The sequence below is a fragment of the Trichoplusia ni genome, unplaced genomic scaffold (genome assembly GCF_003590095.1).
Source record: "Trichoplusia ni isolate ovarian cell line Hi5 unplaced genomic scaffold, tn1 tig00002012, whole genome shotgun sequence".
Taxonomy (NCBI): Eukaryota; Metazoa; Arthropoda; class Insecta; order Lepidoptera; family Noctuidae; genus Trichoplusia; species Trichoplusia ni.
The window spans coordinates 7,406-25,872 of NW_020800183.1; the positions used below are offsets into that span (position 1 = coordinate 7,406).

General features: G+C 38.2%; 1 protein-coding gene across 1 annotated transcript; it reads right to left on the reverse strand.

Moving 5' to 3' along the window:
• Positions 1 to 898: 898 nt before the first annotated feature.
• On the reverse strand, positions 899 to 18,088 carry LOC113507418 (protein transport protein Sec24A-like). Its single transcript, XM_026890279.1, is given in 18 exon segments — positions 899 to 2,673; positions 3,116 to 3,352; positions 3,861 to 3,903; positions 3,906 to 4,095; positions 4,519 to 4,703; positions 4,958 to 5,068; positions 5,615 to 5,790; positions 6,416 to 6,569; positions 7,007 to 7,158; positions 7,402 to 7,475; positions 7,951 to 8,013; positions 8,015 to 8,115; positions 8,547 to 8,700; positions 9,716 to 9,903; positions 11,796 to 11,922; positions 14,377 to 14,479; positions 16,163 to 17,693; positions 17,891 to 18,088. Coding segments are annotated over 17 exon segments (3,690 nt in total). The 5' UTR covers positions 17,683 to 17,693; positions 17,891 to 18,088; the 3' UTR covers positions 899 to 2,561.
• Positions 18,089 to 18,467: the final 379 nt, after the last annotated feature.

The following is an 18,467-nucleotide window of genomic DNA, read 5'->3' on the forward strand; positions in this document are numbered from 1 at the left end:
ATCTTATTTAATAACATTTTAGCCACATTTAAACAAAACGAGAATATCGTTTGACTTGCGATACATTGCTGGATATATTATATCACTTTTAATACCACAGGTGTGCAACTCCGCAATGTATTGCAACTTGCAAATTCCTCGTATGGTCTCAATGGAGGCTTATTGCGTATTGGGATTTATGATCTCGTGTCTTGGTGAGTATTAGAGCGAGCAGTCAAAGGCAAGAGTCTTGTATCTGTCCTTATCTAAAACAAAACGAATTCATTAGTGATACTACGGCGTTCCAGCAGTTTTGTTTTAGTTGGAGGACAGTTGGGCAGTTTCCACTAGAAAGGTGCGAGGATGCGTAGAGGGATTTGTTTGTAAAGAACCTCCGGAACCTTCATACCTCGGGAAACGGCAATAAGGCAGCTATCAAATTCATTTTTTTTAATCCAGACCATTTTATAAAATAGGTAATATGTGCAACTCACTGAAAAATCTTAATTCGTATCGCTTATCATTTGTATCATTTAGATACAACAGAATCAGCCTTCACCTTCTTTCAAATACATTCTTCCTATGTAAAGATGGTATTGCATATTTGAGGGTGTATTCGTACTGTCGCAGTTTATAGTTAGATAACGTTGTTATAAACTGTCTACTACACAGGAGTCTATTATTCAGGAGGGCTGGTCGTTTTAAGTTCATTAGTTACTGACATCAAGTAGTAATGGGCACTCGGATTTTTAATCATTTGCAGTATAAAACCTGTCCTGAAATAAATTTAGAAAACTTTTACTGTGCGTACCATTTGCCTTGATAAGGCAATAATTTTGAAGAAATCAAGATATAAGATAAAAATACTGACAAGAAAGCCATTTAGCCAATCACATTCCATTATAAAAAAGACACTACCTACAATTTCATAAATAATTTTATTTAATTTACAATGGTGAAATAATATCGAATTATGATTAATAGATACAAGTTTTAAGATAACTACATACAGCTAACATGGAATTAACAATAAAAAAATATGTTCTCGCATCAACGGGGTAATACATTTATTCGCCGTCAGTGCACCGATTACGCCACGCCCTAGGAATACGTAAAAAAAACATACCAAACATTTGTACACAACACATGGGTAACGGTCTTACAGTCATCCAAGCAAACACGGAACAAAGCAAGAACGAACAAATTGCTTTGGAGTCAATACATTTTATATATAATATTCTTAACATTAAAAACCATTTTTGTACACCTCGTGTGCCTTGTTCCGTTTGCGATTGTGCACACAAACACACCACGCATACAAATAAAGCCTTAGACATATAATTTCATAAAGTTCTTGAATGACAACTAGTTTATTATCATTTCACCGAGCTTCACTTCCGCGTCACGAAACGTATAGAATGTTATTGCTTTATTTAATTCATTACAAACACCGTATCCTCAATTATATAATAACAATCCGATAAAACCCCACCTTAAAGGCAAAGAACAAATAAAAATCTATGAATCCAAGAAATAAAAATATATTTTATAAATATCTTGGAACTGGCGTTACAGGGTTCTTGTCACAGTATCTGTTATTATTGTATAAACGTAACATTCGATAACATACAATGATAAAGTAAGCTATAAACGGATCACACGCCTTCACTGGAACTTTACAATATTTTCACAAATCAACGACACTACATATTTTTTTACATTTACATTAAATAGCGCTTCTGGCTCGAGTTTATATCACCGTTTACATTCGATATTGTCGCCGTACTCGTATTCATACTTATTGCGGTCCTCTATTGCAGAATACAACTTAAATAAAACTTCACAGAACTGACTAGCCCTGCCCTGTACTCTAGTAGATATTGGCCAATAACACGGTAGAATATTCTTTACAACTATATATAATTTAAATGCGATTTCTATTTTCATCAAACTAATCACTAACCTCCTTACAATTTTAAATGATGGAAGCAATTATTTCGTTTATGTGTTACTAACTAATTTTGTAAATAATTTATTAGTTATATATTATTTATTTTACAATGAAAATATAATTTATAGCCTCGTAGTAATACTCTTCTAATGTTATTGTTTTATATTGATCAGAGAGCTGTTCTGTTTGCACGTCACTAACTACGCTAACGATCATTTGGACATTTATAATTTTGGATGAATAAATAATAAATAGTTGTATGTTAGGGGTATCACTGTATACTCGAGTCCACATCACATACAAATAACACCTATTTTGAGCTCAACTCTCGGACTAAGTGTGGTGTTATATGTAGTAAACGAACTCTAAATATGCACTAACGCTGTACACTAGAACAATAAATAATATAATCGAGTGGGGATGCTATGGAAATTCGTAACTTTACCACTACCACCGGTTTTCAAAACTCGAAAACCAGAAGTGCTAAATTCTTATAGTATTAGGGCAGTGTCGTACCATCTAGTCCGGCAAGCCGGCACAAAGCACTTCATTAGCTAACACACCGTGTCCCGCGTCCGGCCACTATGGACGGCTTGTCCCGTCTAAAAGTCAATCGCATTTCATCCCAAACTCATTTCACTTGGTTTTTCACGTGTTGTAAGAACTCGAAGTAAGAGAATGCGGACTCCACTCGGTCCTCGATTAGACGCTCCGTGAATAATGTCCGCGACGGTGAGTTGTCTCTGTGGAACAAAAGAATCAGTCAGCAAAATAAAAAGGGCATTGACATTGTAATTTTTGTAGATGGGCTTCTGAACGTGGACTATCGTGGACTATTTGTGGCTTTGTCTTTGCACATGAAGTACAAGGCGCGCATCTCCCCGACGGGGGGCCACATTTTGTTCAGTGCATGTGGTTCTAGTACCGGGTGGAGAGGCCGACGCTCTCACGTCGGCCTCCGAGACGAAAGAAGCCGTTGGCATCTATTAGCCGGCGGTGCCCCACAGTCGGTGTTGAAATGCCATGCATTGCCGCGCCTACTAAATACGGGGACGCTGTGCGGCGGTTCAGGCTTAGTCCAGTGTAAGAGTCTGACAGTACCCGCTTCCTTCCCCGAGGAGGTGGGTGTCCACGAGGATACCCTAGCCTAATAAAAAAAAGTATAAGGGGTACAGTGTGACTTACTTGAGTATAAGCATGTCGGCGGCGTAGGGGCGGTCGTCGTTGAGCTTGTCGATGAAGGCGTGCAGCAGCGCGCTGCCGGGCGTGGGCAGGCGCGGCAGCGCGCGCATCTCGTCCGCCAGCTGGCTGTGCGCCGTCACGCCGAACGTCTCCGACAGGAAGGCCGGGCTCACGCCCTGGCACACGTACATTATCATGCTCTCGCCGTCGTCCAGCAGATAAGCGCCGTTTATGTTTATTCTGTGAACACGAAAATTTTATTAGAGATAAACATTGGATCAGCGATAGCCGTCGTGGTTGGTAAGTAGCACCAGCACACGACACCTAGTGGCACCGCATGCCACATGTAAGGCATCCCTCCGCGCGGGTCTCGGCGAGAGCCAGGCGGGGCCGCAGTGCTCCGGCGCATGACTGACGACGTGGCGACAGCGTGCGTGCGTGCGGACCCGTGAGTCCGTACACAGCCGGCGGCGGTACAGAGCGGTGTGGTGCGATGATACTACAGGCGACGCGTTCGGATCCCCAAACGATCCGCGAGCTTTCTATCCAGCTTTTAGTTCTAAATACGTCGCAATCGATCAAAGCACCGAATGCCACATCTGTATATCATCGACACCCATCCACCTTTTGTCACAGTTAACATGCCTTGCGCCTTTCGACCTATAGAAACGACACATGTAACGGCTCAAGTGACGGACAACAACGTGGTTATGCAACGCACTAATTAGCTTATAGTGGGAGTCGGTACCTCTCCGCGGTGAGCTGCAGACGGGGCGGGTCGGGCGCGTCGGCGGCTCGTCGTCGTGGTCGGGCAGCAGGCCGGGCGGGCCGGGCGCGTCGGGCGCGTGGTCCCGCAGCGCGTGCAGCGGGTACAGGTCGGGGTAGGCGGCGCGCAGCAGCTGCGCCAGCGGGCTCACCTTCAGCGCGCACATGTCGGCCACGCGGTCGTCCAGCCGCGTCGACGTGCCCGTGCGGAACGCTTTCTGTGGCAGGACACACGAACACGTTCATATCGACAAAAGCTGTGCTTTAACATTACATCAGTAAATCACGACGGACATCGCAAACATTTAAACCATATACAGAATACGTAAATTTGGTTTTCTTACAACATGCGGCAACAATGCGGGTTTTTAATCTACACCTGGGTGGCATAATTTTTTTCTTGTCCTATTACCCGCCATTTTAACTTAAGGAGATCAGGTATTAGCATTTTTGCACTCGATGTTTGCCGCATACACTTGCGTATCAAGCAACGACTGAAAACATCATGGCTTTGTACAGAGAGCCTACTAACATCTCCAAAAGTGACATAATCATACTCGTAGAAAAGCTCTTTACCAGAGTGTTGTTACACCCTTAAAACAGGAAGCTTAGTCTAAAAAAGGGGTTGTAGTAATGTGTACCTTCTTGAGTAAGGCGAGCAAGTAGAGCGGCAGCAGGCGCAGCGACATGGGCGCATGTAGCGAGGAGCTCATGGCGCCGGGCGGCAGGTTCTGCGACAGGCGGAAGGCCGACAGCGCGTCCACCGCCACGTTCATCACCGCCTCGCGCGCCTCGCCCATCGAAGCGGACATGCAGCGGTCCACCGCTACCGAGAAACACGTTTTATATAGGTACTAATAGTGGAAAGCGATCAAGTTTCTACGTTAGTGGCATTGTAAAGGGTTATGTCTCGATCTACTCTGAATTACTTATAAAACATTTTTAAGAATACAAAGTCACGTTCTTTGTGTCGCAGGTTGTATAATAGAAAGCCACTTGACGAAATAAACCTAAAAAAAAGTATTTAATGCGAATTTATAGTTAGTTAATTTCTAGTGGAACCAAATGAAATCAACTTACCCATTTTACTAAGTAATCCTATAATACATTGTTGGTCAGCGGAATGTAGCACGTCCGTCAAATTACTAGCTGTGGGTAACGCGAGCGTGTGGACACGTATCCTTCTTTCACCTGAAAAACAAAAATATGGTATAATTGCAAAGTTGCATTACAGACCAGGAACTTTTTGAGATTTTTATCTCAATGCCTGGCAAATACCTCTCCATCATCTGACTATCAGGTCAACAGTATTTATACATTATTATTATGCACAAATTGCGTGAATGTCGTGGACAGGTTAGTTCTGCAATGAATACCATAGCAGAACTAACCTGTCCACAGCACTAACATAGAACCAAAAAAGGATTCATTAGTGATTTAATGTTACTGGACCATTAGCTGTGAGTCGAACGTAGTTCCAACTTTTACCGCTGCAGGAATTAGCGCTAGTGTCGGGCCAGTACCAAATCCATCTCAATTCGATTAAAACAGAAATCGAATCAGAACGAAGCCTACTGAACGCAGACTTCATCTGCTTCAATAGAAACAAATCATAGGAAGCGGTGAAGGGTGGGCGAAACTGGGTGCTGTCCAATGCAACTGAGTTCAAAAAGTGCTACTTAGTAGTCTAACTTGAGTAAATGACTTGATTTCTCATGTTTTATGTTATCCACTAACCTTTACTACTAGTATAGAGCAGCGCCGCCTGGAAGCAGACCTGCTGCAGGTCGGAGAGCGACTCCTCTATGGAGAGCTGCATGCCGAAGCCCGCGTCGGGCGACACGTTGGGCAACGACAGCAGGTCCGTCGACCGCACGAAGAAGTTGCCGTGGAACGTGTGGATTGTTATACCCCTGGAGTAACATATATACATTAAATTGTATTTCTTAAAGATACAGACTGATAAAATTAACTTTTTTATCAAATATAATGGTATTTTCTATCTAGAGTTTTAGTGATTGAGCTTGTTATTCAGTATAGCAACAATAAGGAGGGTCAATCTTGCCGTAATTATATTAAGATTGCAAGGTACAATTTAATATTTTTTGTGCATGTGTGTGACTTATGTAATATTTAACATAGAGGGTTACTTAAGCAGAAGAAAACATAAAATATATACTTTGATTTCTTCAATCATGAATAATATTGCATCAGCAAAAGACTAACAAACTATAAAAGCATAAGACAAGAGAATTGTTTATTTAAAAGCGGTTTACTGTCGCCTATTTATTTAGTACGACTGGTGACTTCGCAACCGCGTCAGCTCACCAGTTTGCAGCCGCGTCAGGTCATGATTAAGGACTCCGCTTTGGTCCAAAACTAGTCGAGCTTACCCGATAAATACCCGTGAGCAACCCGTGAGTTATTTAATTAATAACCTGTCACTCACGAGTCACTACACGAGGTAAGGCGAATAACTATTACTACAGCTTTTCACTTATAACTTATGACGTATGAGTGTATGCTGGAGCTGGTTACCTGGTGCATCGCACCCGCATGACGGCCTCGAAGCCTATCTTCCGCGTGAGGTACCGCGCCAGCTGCCGCGCCAGCGTGGCCGCCTGCCAGCCGCGGCTCGCGCGGAACAGCGGCACGTGGTACACCGTGCCCGCACTGAACTTACTCATGCCACCTGCGGGGGGGGGAAAACTAAACTTCTTGCACACCATAACTATACACACATAGTGTTAGAGAAATTAATGTCAAATCAAAAACAGATAGTCTTCTAGGTCGTTACAATTATCTGAAAATTGTAACGAAATTGGTCAACGTGTATAATCAATAAGTAACATATGTTTAAGAGAGTAATTTCACAGGAACAGAAACTAAAGTGTAAAATTGCGAGACAACCACGTGAGTTATCCAGATCGTTGTTGAAAGTTATTTTATCCAATCTTCATGAACAAGAGCAGTACTTAAAATATGAACGAAATCTAAATACGTTGTATAAATGTTATACATATTAAACTTCAAGAACAAAGTCAACAAAAAACGACTATACAACTATTTTTTACGACCTTATGAACAATGTATGTTTTCCATACAACTATAAATAATCCTGATACGTACTAAGCGTAGCGAGATCAGCATACTGCGAGTTGAGTAGGAACAGGTCGACAGATATCTGCGCTCCACTGCAGTCCAACGCCAAACGCTTGTAGAAGTCCGTCGCCGGGTTCAAGTGAGCCACGTCTTTGGATGACCGCGCGTTCGGATCCTCTCTGAAAGATAAACATATTTGAGCTAAAGTTCTATTGAAAGAACTGATTTTTTGCCATTTTCTATAGAGGGAAGTAAAAATTTTCCCATGTCTTTCCATTTGCTACTTAATATTGTTTTTTTGTAGATCCTGGACAACAAAAAATGAAAGGATGATATGCTGCTTCCTTTAATAAAATTTGTTCGTATTTTTATTTTTAACTAACAGCGTTTATTTGTAAATAAAATACAACAATATTATTTACCTAGGTTGTAATGCTCCAGGTCCAACGTTTGGTAAACACGTCTGGAATACTGTGATGCGACCTCCAGTCGGTGCCTGAAATAATACAAAACATTTTAATACAATTTAACGAGGATTGGTCTATAATTTAATTATTCAACAGACATATTCGGTTGTTAGTTATACGTGTTTGTCAGTGGAACTGGATCTTTATGTTCAGGGCTAAGTTTATTGACTCCAACAACGAATTAACAGACTTTCATTATATTGTAAGCAAACAACTTTGTCCAAGAATTTAATACAAATTCCAAAAATACACTGATAACAATTATCACATCTATCAATTATTACATCAGTCTTTTTTGAAGAAAATTGTCCCTTATCATGTACAGAATCTGCATAATATGTCATATGACACGTTAATGAATTCGTTAAATCTTCTCGCACAGGATATGTCCCCAATAATCCTTACAGACTCCAGCTAGCTTAAAACAATTACATATAAAAGTGACGACATCTATCCTGTTTGTAGAATAACGTATTTGATAGCATGGTATAGGTCCCCGCTCACCATGAGCTTGTATGCGGCCTGCAGCGCGGCGCCGAGCGCGCAGCTGGGCGCGGCGGCGGCGGCGGCGGGCGTAGCGCGCCGGCAGCACGCCCAGCAGCTCGCGCACCAGGCCGCGCCGCTCGCTCAGGTTCACCAGCAGCGACTCGGGGGACGGCAGGAACACGTCTGTGAACACACGGACTTGTTAAACTACTCATTTTAACTTATGAAGAGAAATCCCTTCTCCAAATTCTTATTTTGTTTTGGCCCGACAGAGCCCACAATGCTCCGAAACTAAAGTATATCCTTATGTACCTACAGTTATGACCAACTCATGTCGATATAATAAAACATGTAACAAATGTCACTATTATGAAAATTTCAATAGATAAAACAGCCAACTAAAATTAAATAACATGTTTTTACATAATCTTCTATTCCTAAATAATATTGAACAGACCAGAAAAACCATAATCAATTAATAGTACAAATTGATACACAAAAAAAGTAGCCAGTTAAATGAAAACATAAATAACGTTGTACTTGCCAACTATCACTTAACAAGCCAAACAAAACCTTATGCTACCTACAGAAGACTTAAAATAGCATGCACTCACCATCAATATCGAGCACAGTCATCTCCTTGGGCCTGGTGAGCCCTTCTCCCATAAGGTAGTAGTGTACGTGCGCATCGTAGCAGATGAAACCGATCTGTGTTCGAGCGTCACCCGGTAAAGAGTCCAAGTTCGCTATCAGAGTGTCGCAAGCCACCTGGAGAATAATAAAAAAGATATTATATGAATTTGAGATGAAAAATATTAGTCGTATTTTCTATCCTGAGGAAGAGAGTACCTGCATATTAAATAACCTAATACTAACCAATGACGTCTCTGTTAAGCTTACTACATTTAGAGCTCAAGAACTCTCATAAATCGACCAAAAGGTATAATTGCGGTAGGTTTCTTCTTTGGCCGGAGGCTTGTAAATCCACGGAAGTGGTAATAGGCTAACTAGGGAGTTCACGTTCTTATTACACTTGAAATGAAAGTGCTATCTTGCAAAAGCAGCGCTTATGTATACTTAACGATATCCAAATTAACCGTGCAGACTATTATGTCCATATTATTTACATAAGTTTATATTTCGGATCCCGAATCGGGTCTCCTTATTAAGTTAACGTGTGGACGAAAAGAGATATCATAACAATAACAATGGCTTAACCTGCATAATTGTCTTTTAATTGGCAAATACGATTTAAAAACAATCCATCAATCATATTAGGTACTTTCTACAGTCTCTAGTCTACCGTAATTTAACAAAAGAGTGATTAAAACTTAATCCGATAAGACATAAAACCGAAACATAATAAATAATTAATTTTATCAATATTTCTGAATAATCGCGTTAATCGTAAGTGACATAGTATGTATCTTCAAAGCAGCAAATGTAGTCATTATAAGCTATTAAGTAGACAGTTTGAACGATATTATCTTCATGATGACTTGACATTAAAAACTATAACATCATCATAAAAGACTTGACCCAAAAAATAGCTGATTTCAAATATATTTAGCACATTTATAATTGCACTACGGATCTTATGGGACACACATACATTTCGGACATCTATATGAGACGAATAATTTGGCTAATATCGATAAAATACAATTGACACCACCATTCTAATTGAAAAAGGTTTTAATTGCAGGCTGACTGGAGCTACATGACTCTTTAAGGTACCTTTTTTCCTTTCCTAATACTTCAATCTTCAAAATTATGATAGTACCTGCAGATAGCCAGACTCCCTCGCCAGCTGGGACACATCGAAGAGGAACAGGTAGACGGCTGGCTGCGGCGGCCTCAGCATGTACTCGCCGGGGGCTATGAACTCGATCGTAGCCGACTTGATCTCCGGACGACGGGACGGGTCGCCGTAGGACTTGCTTACGGGGTCGTACTGGAATTCTTCTGGCACTGTGGGTGGAAATAGAGTAGTTGTGAAGGCTGATCGAATGCATACAAATCTTTTGTTTGTCAATGTTGGTATAATAACAATATATGGTAGAAAATCATAATCAAGTTCGCGTGTAACATTGGAACGCAACAAACTAAAAATGCAATAACTTTTACACCAGCCAGCCTAGTAACGAATGTGCAAACCTATCAAAATCAAAAACCTAACATCAATATTTTTTTTGTAACATGCTGCCAGGCGCCGTCATCTGTTAACGATTATGACGTCTCACTAATGAGCAGTGACAACGTGTACGTGCCAGTTTAACTAATGATTATAATATTTACTTATAACCTAAGATTACACGTTTCTGATCTGTGACCTCATAACTAACAGCTCGTTTTGTTTCAATTTAATCGAACACATTTTAATCAATACCGGTTATAGCATAATATTGTTTTTGATTGAAATAATCTATTTTATATTAAATCCAAAAACTATTTTTTCTGACTGTACTGTAGCCATGACGTGACAAGCTAAGTTAATTTTTTATCTATTCAAGATCAAAATTAAATAGAAAAACGTCAGATAAATAACTTTTGTTGTTAGGAGGTCAGTGGGTCAAGTAAAAGTTTGGCAATCTTTACTATGGATCTGGAGTAGCGATATAAAATACTTGTTTGATTTTGCGTGAAAAAGCTGTGTTTTTTATACCTCTACTGTGAAGTAAAATAAGATTTCATTTTATTAAAAGCAAGGCCTGTTGAAAACGAGCCATTGTGATCCTATTGTGAACTCAAAGAGACTACTTTAATATTACTGTAGTGGATATTATCTCACAGTTTTTTTTTTTTAGTACTCAGGCATAGTTCGTTTGATACCAAATCTGTCTGGTATTAGAGAAATAGAGTGGTTCGTGCAAAGAGGTGTTGCCAGAGATAAAAAAGTAAATTTCATACACAAATCTTTTCATTTTTTACGGAGTCACTCAATTTGTCCGAAAGTTACTTTTTTTAATTTAACAGTTCAATTCGCCAGAATTTTTTATTCATAACCATGAAAACTGCGATAAAGACATGCATAAGCTATGCATGGTCGTGCCAATACTCAAACTAAATCACCTGCATTTGCGTCACAAGGATATCTTTTACAACTAATAACATGAGCTTGTCAACGAATACCCATAAAGATAAGGCATTATGGAGGCTACCAATAAATAATTAATGGCATTTGACGGCTGTATGGAATAAGTGCTAGAATCGTGTTGGAAAGTTCCTCACATAAATCAAATGTCGCTATTTTGCGTTTCGTCTAGGCCACTGCTATTGAGCTGACGATTGGTAGTTGTAAGAAGGAATATCAGAATAATATCAATCATCAGTTTAAAACAGTTAATCAGTAAACAATCTTGGTGTGTATTTTTGTCCTAAAATTCAGTTTAAAAATAAAACGTGACTAAAAGCAACGCAACAATCAAGATAACCAAATCAGACATACCTCTGAAATATATCGGTTGTTTATTTTTTTTAAACATGTTAGCAAATTCGATAAGCCAGTGGCAAAAAAGGAATGGTTGATTCTGCTTATTTTCTTCAGGACATAGAACATAGGACATAGAATATTACTTTTCCGAAGTATAAAGACTTCGGAAAAACAATATGTTAATTTCACTAACTACGTCATTATATTCATCACGAAAATGAAACGAAAATGATAAATTACCATTAATTGGTAAACACCCACTGATCTAGCATCTACTTAGTCATTTTATATTTGTCAATATTTAAGTAGGTATACATCACATTCATGGTCACAACTCAAAATCCTTCAAAAAGCATACTACTCAATACATATAACTAAAATCCACATTCAATACATAGTATCAATATCAATGCTTATACACAATACTCACGGTCATTGACCCTGTAGCACAGATTACACTTCCACCGCTTGGCGTCCACGAAGTAAACAAACGGGTTGATGTACGTGCGACACGCGCGACACCGCACGATAGTCGCGCACTGGATCACTGGCAAATTCTGAAATATGTACAATCGATACTTTTATACTAGTTACTTAATACCTAAATATTAGTTATGGTTGTATATTATATTAAATTCAAGATTTTTAACTAAAAAAAAAGGAATTTTAAATACATTATATTGCATTAAAAAAATGTCTCCCGCGCTAAGGAATTTGATCCTTCTGTAGCTGGGAGTTTCACGAACATTTAAGTCACAAGCACTCAGACTCGGGACAAGCCTTCGTGGATCGCACGAACGCTGATCCTACCCGGGGATCAAACCCGCGACACGTCACGTACAGTGGGATTGGCGTGGTGACCTCAACCACTGTGCTGTCCTTGCATTCGTAACTATTTTTAATGGAATTTATAGTCATGTCAATACTTATTGCTGTTCGTTACGGATAAAGGACTTAAAAGTATGGGTAATAAAAATGAACCCTGTTAATCACTATACTATAAAAGTAGATGAGAGTCGTGATTTTATAGTAAGATCTTTTAATTTTTTAACTGTGATAATGATAGGAAGAAATGGGCGTCAATCGTCAAAAATGTCGTTCAACAAACGACAATTTTTTATACAATTGTACTTAAACCGCTTCACGATATGTTTATTGTTTCGTAAGTCGTTTACTAAGAAGACATTAAAAAGGTAATATGAAGAAAGTTATCAATAATTAGAACGTTATCAGTTATCAGTTCTCAATGTCAATACAATGTATTCAATTATTTTATTAACTGTCTGTCCGTTGTGCTTGACAATGCTGACAACTTTTCGCCTGGTCAAACGAAAAGTCCGAAAAAAAAATACAGCATGTTCAAAAAAAGTTCATAATTGTCATGACACACAAATACTGTGAATAATTTTTATTTACATAACATGGCTTAGTTTATTTATGTAACTACAATAGTCTTTCTAGAATGCAATTATGTAACCGGTTTGAATGGGATTACATAAACAAACATTAGTCATGGTTAATAACAAAACTACAACAAACACGTTTATTTTGCTTATAATACTTCTATTAAATACTAGGAAGTGCACTTTCTTTATGAATTAATCTTTATTAATTACTATTTTATATTGTATCGAGCGTAAAAAGGTGTTAATTCTAAACCAGATGAAATGATAAGTATCTCTATGCCGTTAATTATGAATTTATTGTATTGTAACTAGGTTGAGTTTAAATCATGTTCTTCACCCAGCAGGTAAAATTAAAAGCATTAATCCAGGGTGACAGGTACCGCGATAAAAAACAAATACTATCAAAATTAGTTCAGGCGTCTGAGTGCTCGACGATCATTACATGCGCAAAGTTTCGCTTTTATAGTATTATTGTAAAGAGCGATGTTGAGATGATACAAATATGACACTAATTTAAGAATTTCACTGACTGACACTTGTACTGTAATTATTATCTTAAAAATCATTATAAATTTATAAAACGATCGATAATTTGTTCAATGTTCAATGTTACGTTGTGAAACGGGCCAAGGATAGACGACCTTTTACATTAATAGAAGATTTGGGTTAAACTAATGTATGTAACTATTAAACCAAAAAGAGTTTGTTAATAAAGCAAATAAGCATAATACTGAAAAAAAAACTAAATATGTATAAACTTATTCAGAAAATTACTCTTTAAATGGAATCAACTATGAGTACCACTGCATAAATCAAAATAAATACATGCAATAAAATCCTGATGTGGGTTTAAAGTTCTAATATTTGTTTAATTACCCATTTCTAGCCAAAGACACAATTTTAAAAAGATATAATTTCAACAGATCAAACTTTGAAGACCATTATGTCATTATACTTATATGTAGATGAGATAGATAAACATCATCATGACTAGTTTAATATTTCGTTAAATGCTACGTCATCACGAGATCAAAGTACAAACAAACTATTTAGTACACTTATCACTGCGTCAATATCTGGGTGACCTTCAAAATATATTCATTTGACATAACAAAGAATCATCCCTATTCCTTTTTTCTTAGTTTTGTTATTATTTTTTGTTTTCATTAGGGAGATATCTTAAAAAGGCATAAAAATTCTTTAATTTTGTTATGACCATAAACTATTCAATTATATTTATACTAGGTGTTGCTAGCGGCACCGCCCACTGGTAATCTAAAATGATCCCACGGAAACATAAAGTGGTGATCCAGGTTATAAACTATCTGTCTACGAAATTTTATCCAAATGCGTTCAGTTGTTTTTGCGTGAAAGAGTAAAAAACATTCATTGATCCATACAAACTTTCACGTTTATAACATAAACAGGAAGTAGGATGTCGTTGTATTGAATAAATAGCGTTAAACCTCATCCAAATAAAGGGAATAGCAAAATAATTATTAAAGTCAGCACTAAAAAAAAACATAGTAAAATAATAAATACCAAACAAAAAGGTTGACAGCTACTTCCATAAGATGATTAGTGTTCAAAAAAACTTACACTCACATTGAGATCTTTGAATGGATGAATGAGTATACCGAGTGGGAGCCTCGACTTCTGCAGCAAGCTGTTCGTCTCCGGGATACGGTTGATAGTACTTCTGAAGATCCTGCAATGATAGGTAACGATTTAGCACTTGTAGTACTTGATGGTACTTCTAAAGATACTGTTATATTAGGTTATATGAAGGTCTGAATCAAATTGTTTGTCGGGATTCAACTATTTCTTATCCACAAACAGAGCAATTAGAAAAGCTTATCAGGGTGCTGTCATGACAACACCTTCATATGACAGTGTAATATTGTCGTCCGTACTACTTTGTAGCCTAATTAGTTATTTAGTTTTGCAGTACTACGTACTACAAGACAGAAGCAGAGTTAAACTACATGAGCTGGAAAGTGTCTTAATAAGCTTTACTCTCTTAATAATTGAGTGTGTCAAAATCAATTTCAAGTGTTATGAAAAATATTTTTATTAACTTCGGTTTTTTATATTTCATGGTTAAATTGTAATATACCATGAAAAATCTTTGAATAAACCTAATTATGACTACCCGCAATCATTTCCCCATTGGTAAATTTAAACTTTAGACAACTTTTTCATTTAAAATTGCATCCTGAGACAAAATAAGAACAAGGTCAATGTACACACTAGTGTGAATCTGAAGGTCATATAACTTGTCCCATAAAGAGCAAAAACAAAGAATATATGAAATAAGTAGGTATATAAAACCATTAATAATGTTATCATTCAATTCTGAGACTGAGAAAAATGTTTATTTGGCACTGAACTTTAATTTAAATTAAAAAAGATCGTTGATGCAAAATTAGGAAATTTAATTTTAAATAGGCTAAAAAATTACACAATGAAATCTAGTTTCAATATGAGTGACTATGACCTTCCAAACAAACTGATTCTAATCATATCACAGTTTATGCAACACTACCATAGCACACATTATTTTATCTCAGTCTCCTGATAACATCCTTCTTTATGTGTCAAGTAAGGCTGAATGGAGTTACGAATAAAACAAAAGAATAAAAAAGAATGTATGGTCATGCTAAGTAATAATAAACAATGGAGAAATCAATAAAGAAATATGAATATATGACAATACAATGAAGTTGTACTGGTAGGAATGATAACAGTCAGTTCACATTGCTTTATAAAATATAAGAATATATTATTAAAGCCCTTCATATAAAAGAGTAATTGAGTCAGGCCATAGCTATCTACTACACAAGATTGGCATTCTATAACATATTTAATTAATAAAGAATTTAATTATACTTCTTATTGAACCAGTTAGAAAATAATGCTGGAAGTTTTTTTGCTTTTATACATTATACACAAAAAAACAATTTATCAAAGACAATCCATTGTAGTAAACAAATAAACTCAAGAGTTGATTGTGCCAAGCCATCTGTTATCAATGTAAATTCAATACAAAATTAACAAATGAAACTATTCTTTTTATAACACTTTGATTGGAATATATCACTGAATAGTTTTACAGAAAGATTGGTGTAATGACTCATAGTTATAGATTGTAAAATAAGTTTCATGCACAATAAAAAAAAAACATTAAAAAGTAATAATTTCACTGTTTATAGATTAAACCAATTTTCTTCATGAAACTGGATGAATGTTACAATTTGTTACTATGCTTTATTCAATTAATTTAAGGATCTTGTTAATTTAAATCTTTATTTAATTGGTTATCAATTAGTAACTAGACACTTCATGTCAGCAGACTAAAAACATTTACATTTAAAAATAAAATGACACTTACTCAGGACTGCAATTAGACGCATCAGCAAACTGGTGGCAAAGTTTAATCTCCGGTGGGTCCTCTGGATATTCCGGCAGGATATGCTTGCACTGTAGCAGGTCCACCATATGATGACCCCACAGTTGGTCAAATCCTTGCTTCGTCACACTCAGCTGTCCCATTTGCTGAGTCACACCTTGTGCACTGTATTGCTGTGGATATTGCTTCATATTTCCTTGTGGAGCCTGATGAGGCTGGTTATTCACATAATTGCCAGGTGCAGCAGCCATTTGAGGATATCTGTTCTGCATGTTACTCTTTGGAGGACCACCCGCTGCCACAATAGGTCCTGGTGGTGGTCCCATTTGGTGGCCCATAGGTGGTAAGCTTTGCTGTCCCATGGGTGGTAAACTCTGTGGTCCCATAGGTGGTAAACTCTGTGGACCCATTGGTGGCATTTGTGATCCAACTGGTGGGTTTTGGGGCCCACTGAATGTGCTTGTTGGTCCTATATTTCTAATAGCCGGGCCAATAGGCTGACCTGAGGGTCCATTTTTGTATTGTCCTGAAAATCCCTGTGTTGGTGGAAGACTTCCTGGGCCTATAGGTGGACCACCTGGAAGACCCATGGATGCAGGAGGATGAGTTGCAGGTTTAGGGCCCATAGCAGGATCAGGTCTTACTTGGGGCCCACTAACATTTGGTCCATTCATCCCTGCTTGCCTAGGGGGACCAGTTAATGGACCACTAAAATTTTGCATTCCAATAGGAGGTCCACTCACTGGAGGTCCAGGAATCAACGGACTATTTCTAGGAGGTCCAGTGAGGGGTGCACTAGAGAAGGGAACATTAGGTTGAGTTGGTAATGAGGCTGGGCCAGTAGGTTTTGAAATAGGTGCCTGCCCATAGGCAGACACTGGTGGCTTACCTCCAGGAGGAGAGCTATAAGCACTAGATGAAACAGGATATTGGCTTGAAGGAGGGCCATATTGAGATGGAAGAGGGCCAGAAGGGCCATTCAGAAGAGGTTGGCTCATTTGACTAGAAGGAATTAGAGGTGGAGCATTATCATTAATTTGATGAGGAGGATGATAGCTAGGATTGTATGGGGTCGGAGAAGGATTAGCCTTAGGCAATGCTCTGGGGCTGGCAGATGACTGTGACACATTTTGAGGGGGAGGCAAAGGATTTGGAATAGAGTTAGGAGCTCCAGACATTGGGGGCCTCATGGGTGACATATGTGGACCATGTTGTGGAGGTGATGTCATTCCAGGCTGGTTGAAAGCTGGAGAACTACTTGCACTCTGACTGTAATTGTTCACATTTTGCAGCACATTGTTCTGGGGAGCCGAAGCCGGCCCATGAGCAGGACTGTTCGAGTTCGGGTCCTGCTTTAATCCTCCATACCCTGGGGGCAGCTGACTCAGTGGCACCTGACCAAACTGCTGGTTATGGTTGAACGTTTGCGGCACCGCATTAGCGTTCACTTGATGCGGCGGCCCAGGGAAGTTGTTGTATGGATTTGGTGGTAAATTGGACATGGCTTGTCAATCTGGAAACATAACTGCGTTCTAGTAAATACATCCCACAGTACTAACAAAGACATTGAGTTTCGTACAGCGGAAGATGTTTAATGTTTGTATTATGATAAAAGTGCTGATATTGACAAAGATTTAATTAAAACATGCTAATTCACTTGAACGATGACAGATGGGCGAAGGAAGGGCACAATTGAACACCGTGACTTACCGCAGTCGGGATGAAGTACAGACAAAAATAATCTCACAAACACTTGTGTATTGTTATACCATTCTCACATATTATCACAGCATGTAAAATAATGTAATTAAAATATCCAAGGAAGAAAAATACGACCCTGACTTACGTGGCCGAGCAATTTAGAGCGCCCTCTGGATTGATTTTTTGACATGTCATGTCAACTAGTGATGAGCAATCGTTTAACTGATTTAGTCGATACCTAGTTTTGAAATAACACTAATCGAGAAATTATTTTAACTCCATTGTCAACAAAATTACTAACTACATAAAGTATCCTAATTAAACTTACCTAGTAGGTATATTTTCGCTTCCGTTTCTTATAATAATGACTAGTTTTTTTTTTTTCAAGAAAAGTCAATCGCAGACTAGCGCCATCTATTTGAAACCTAGTGTTACAAGTATAGCCAATAGAATCCATACAAAGTCGAAAGGTAGCGCTGCTAGATATAATTCCAAAATAGTTCCGGTTAGTTTCTCTCTTACGATTTATGAAAATCTCTCTATTCCGGTTATATTAGAATATGAACTCTCCTCCTATGCTCCTAGA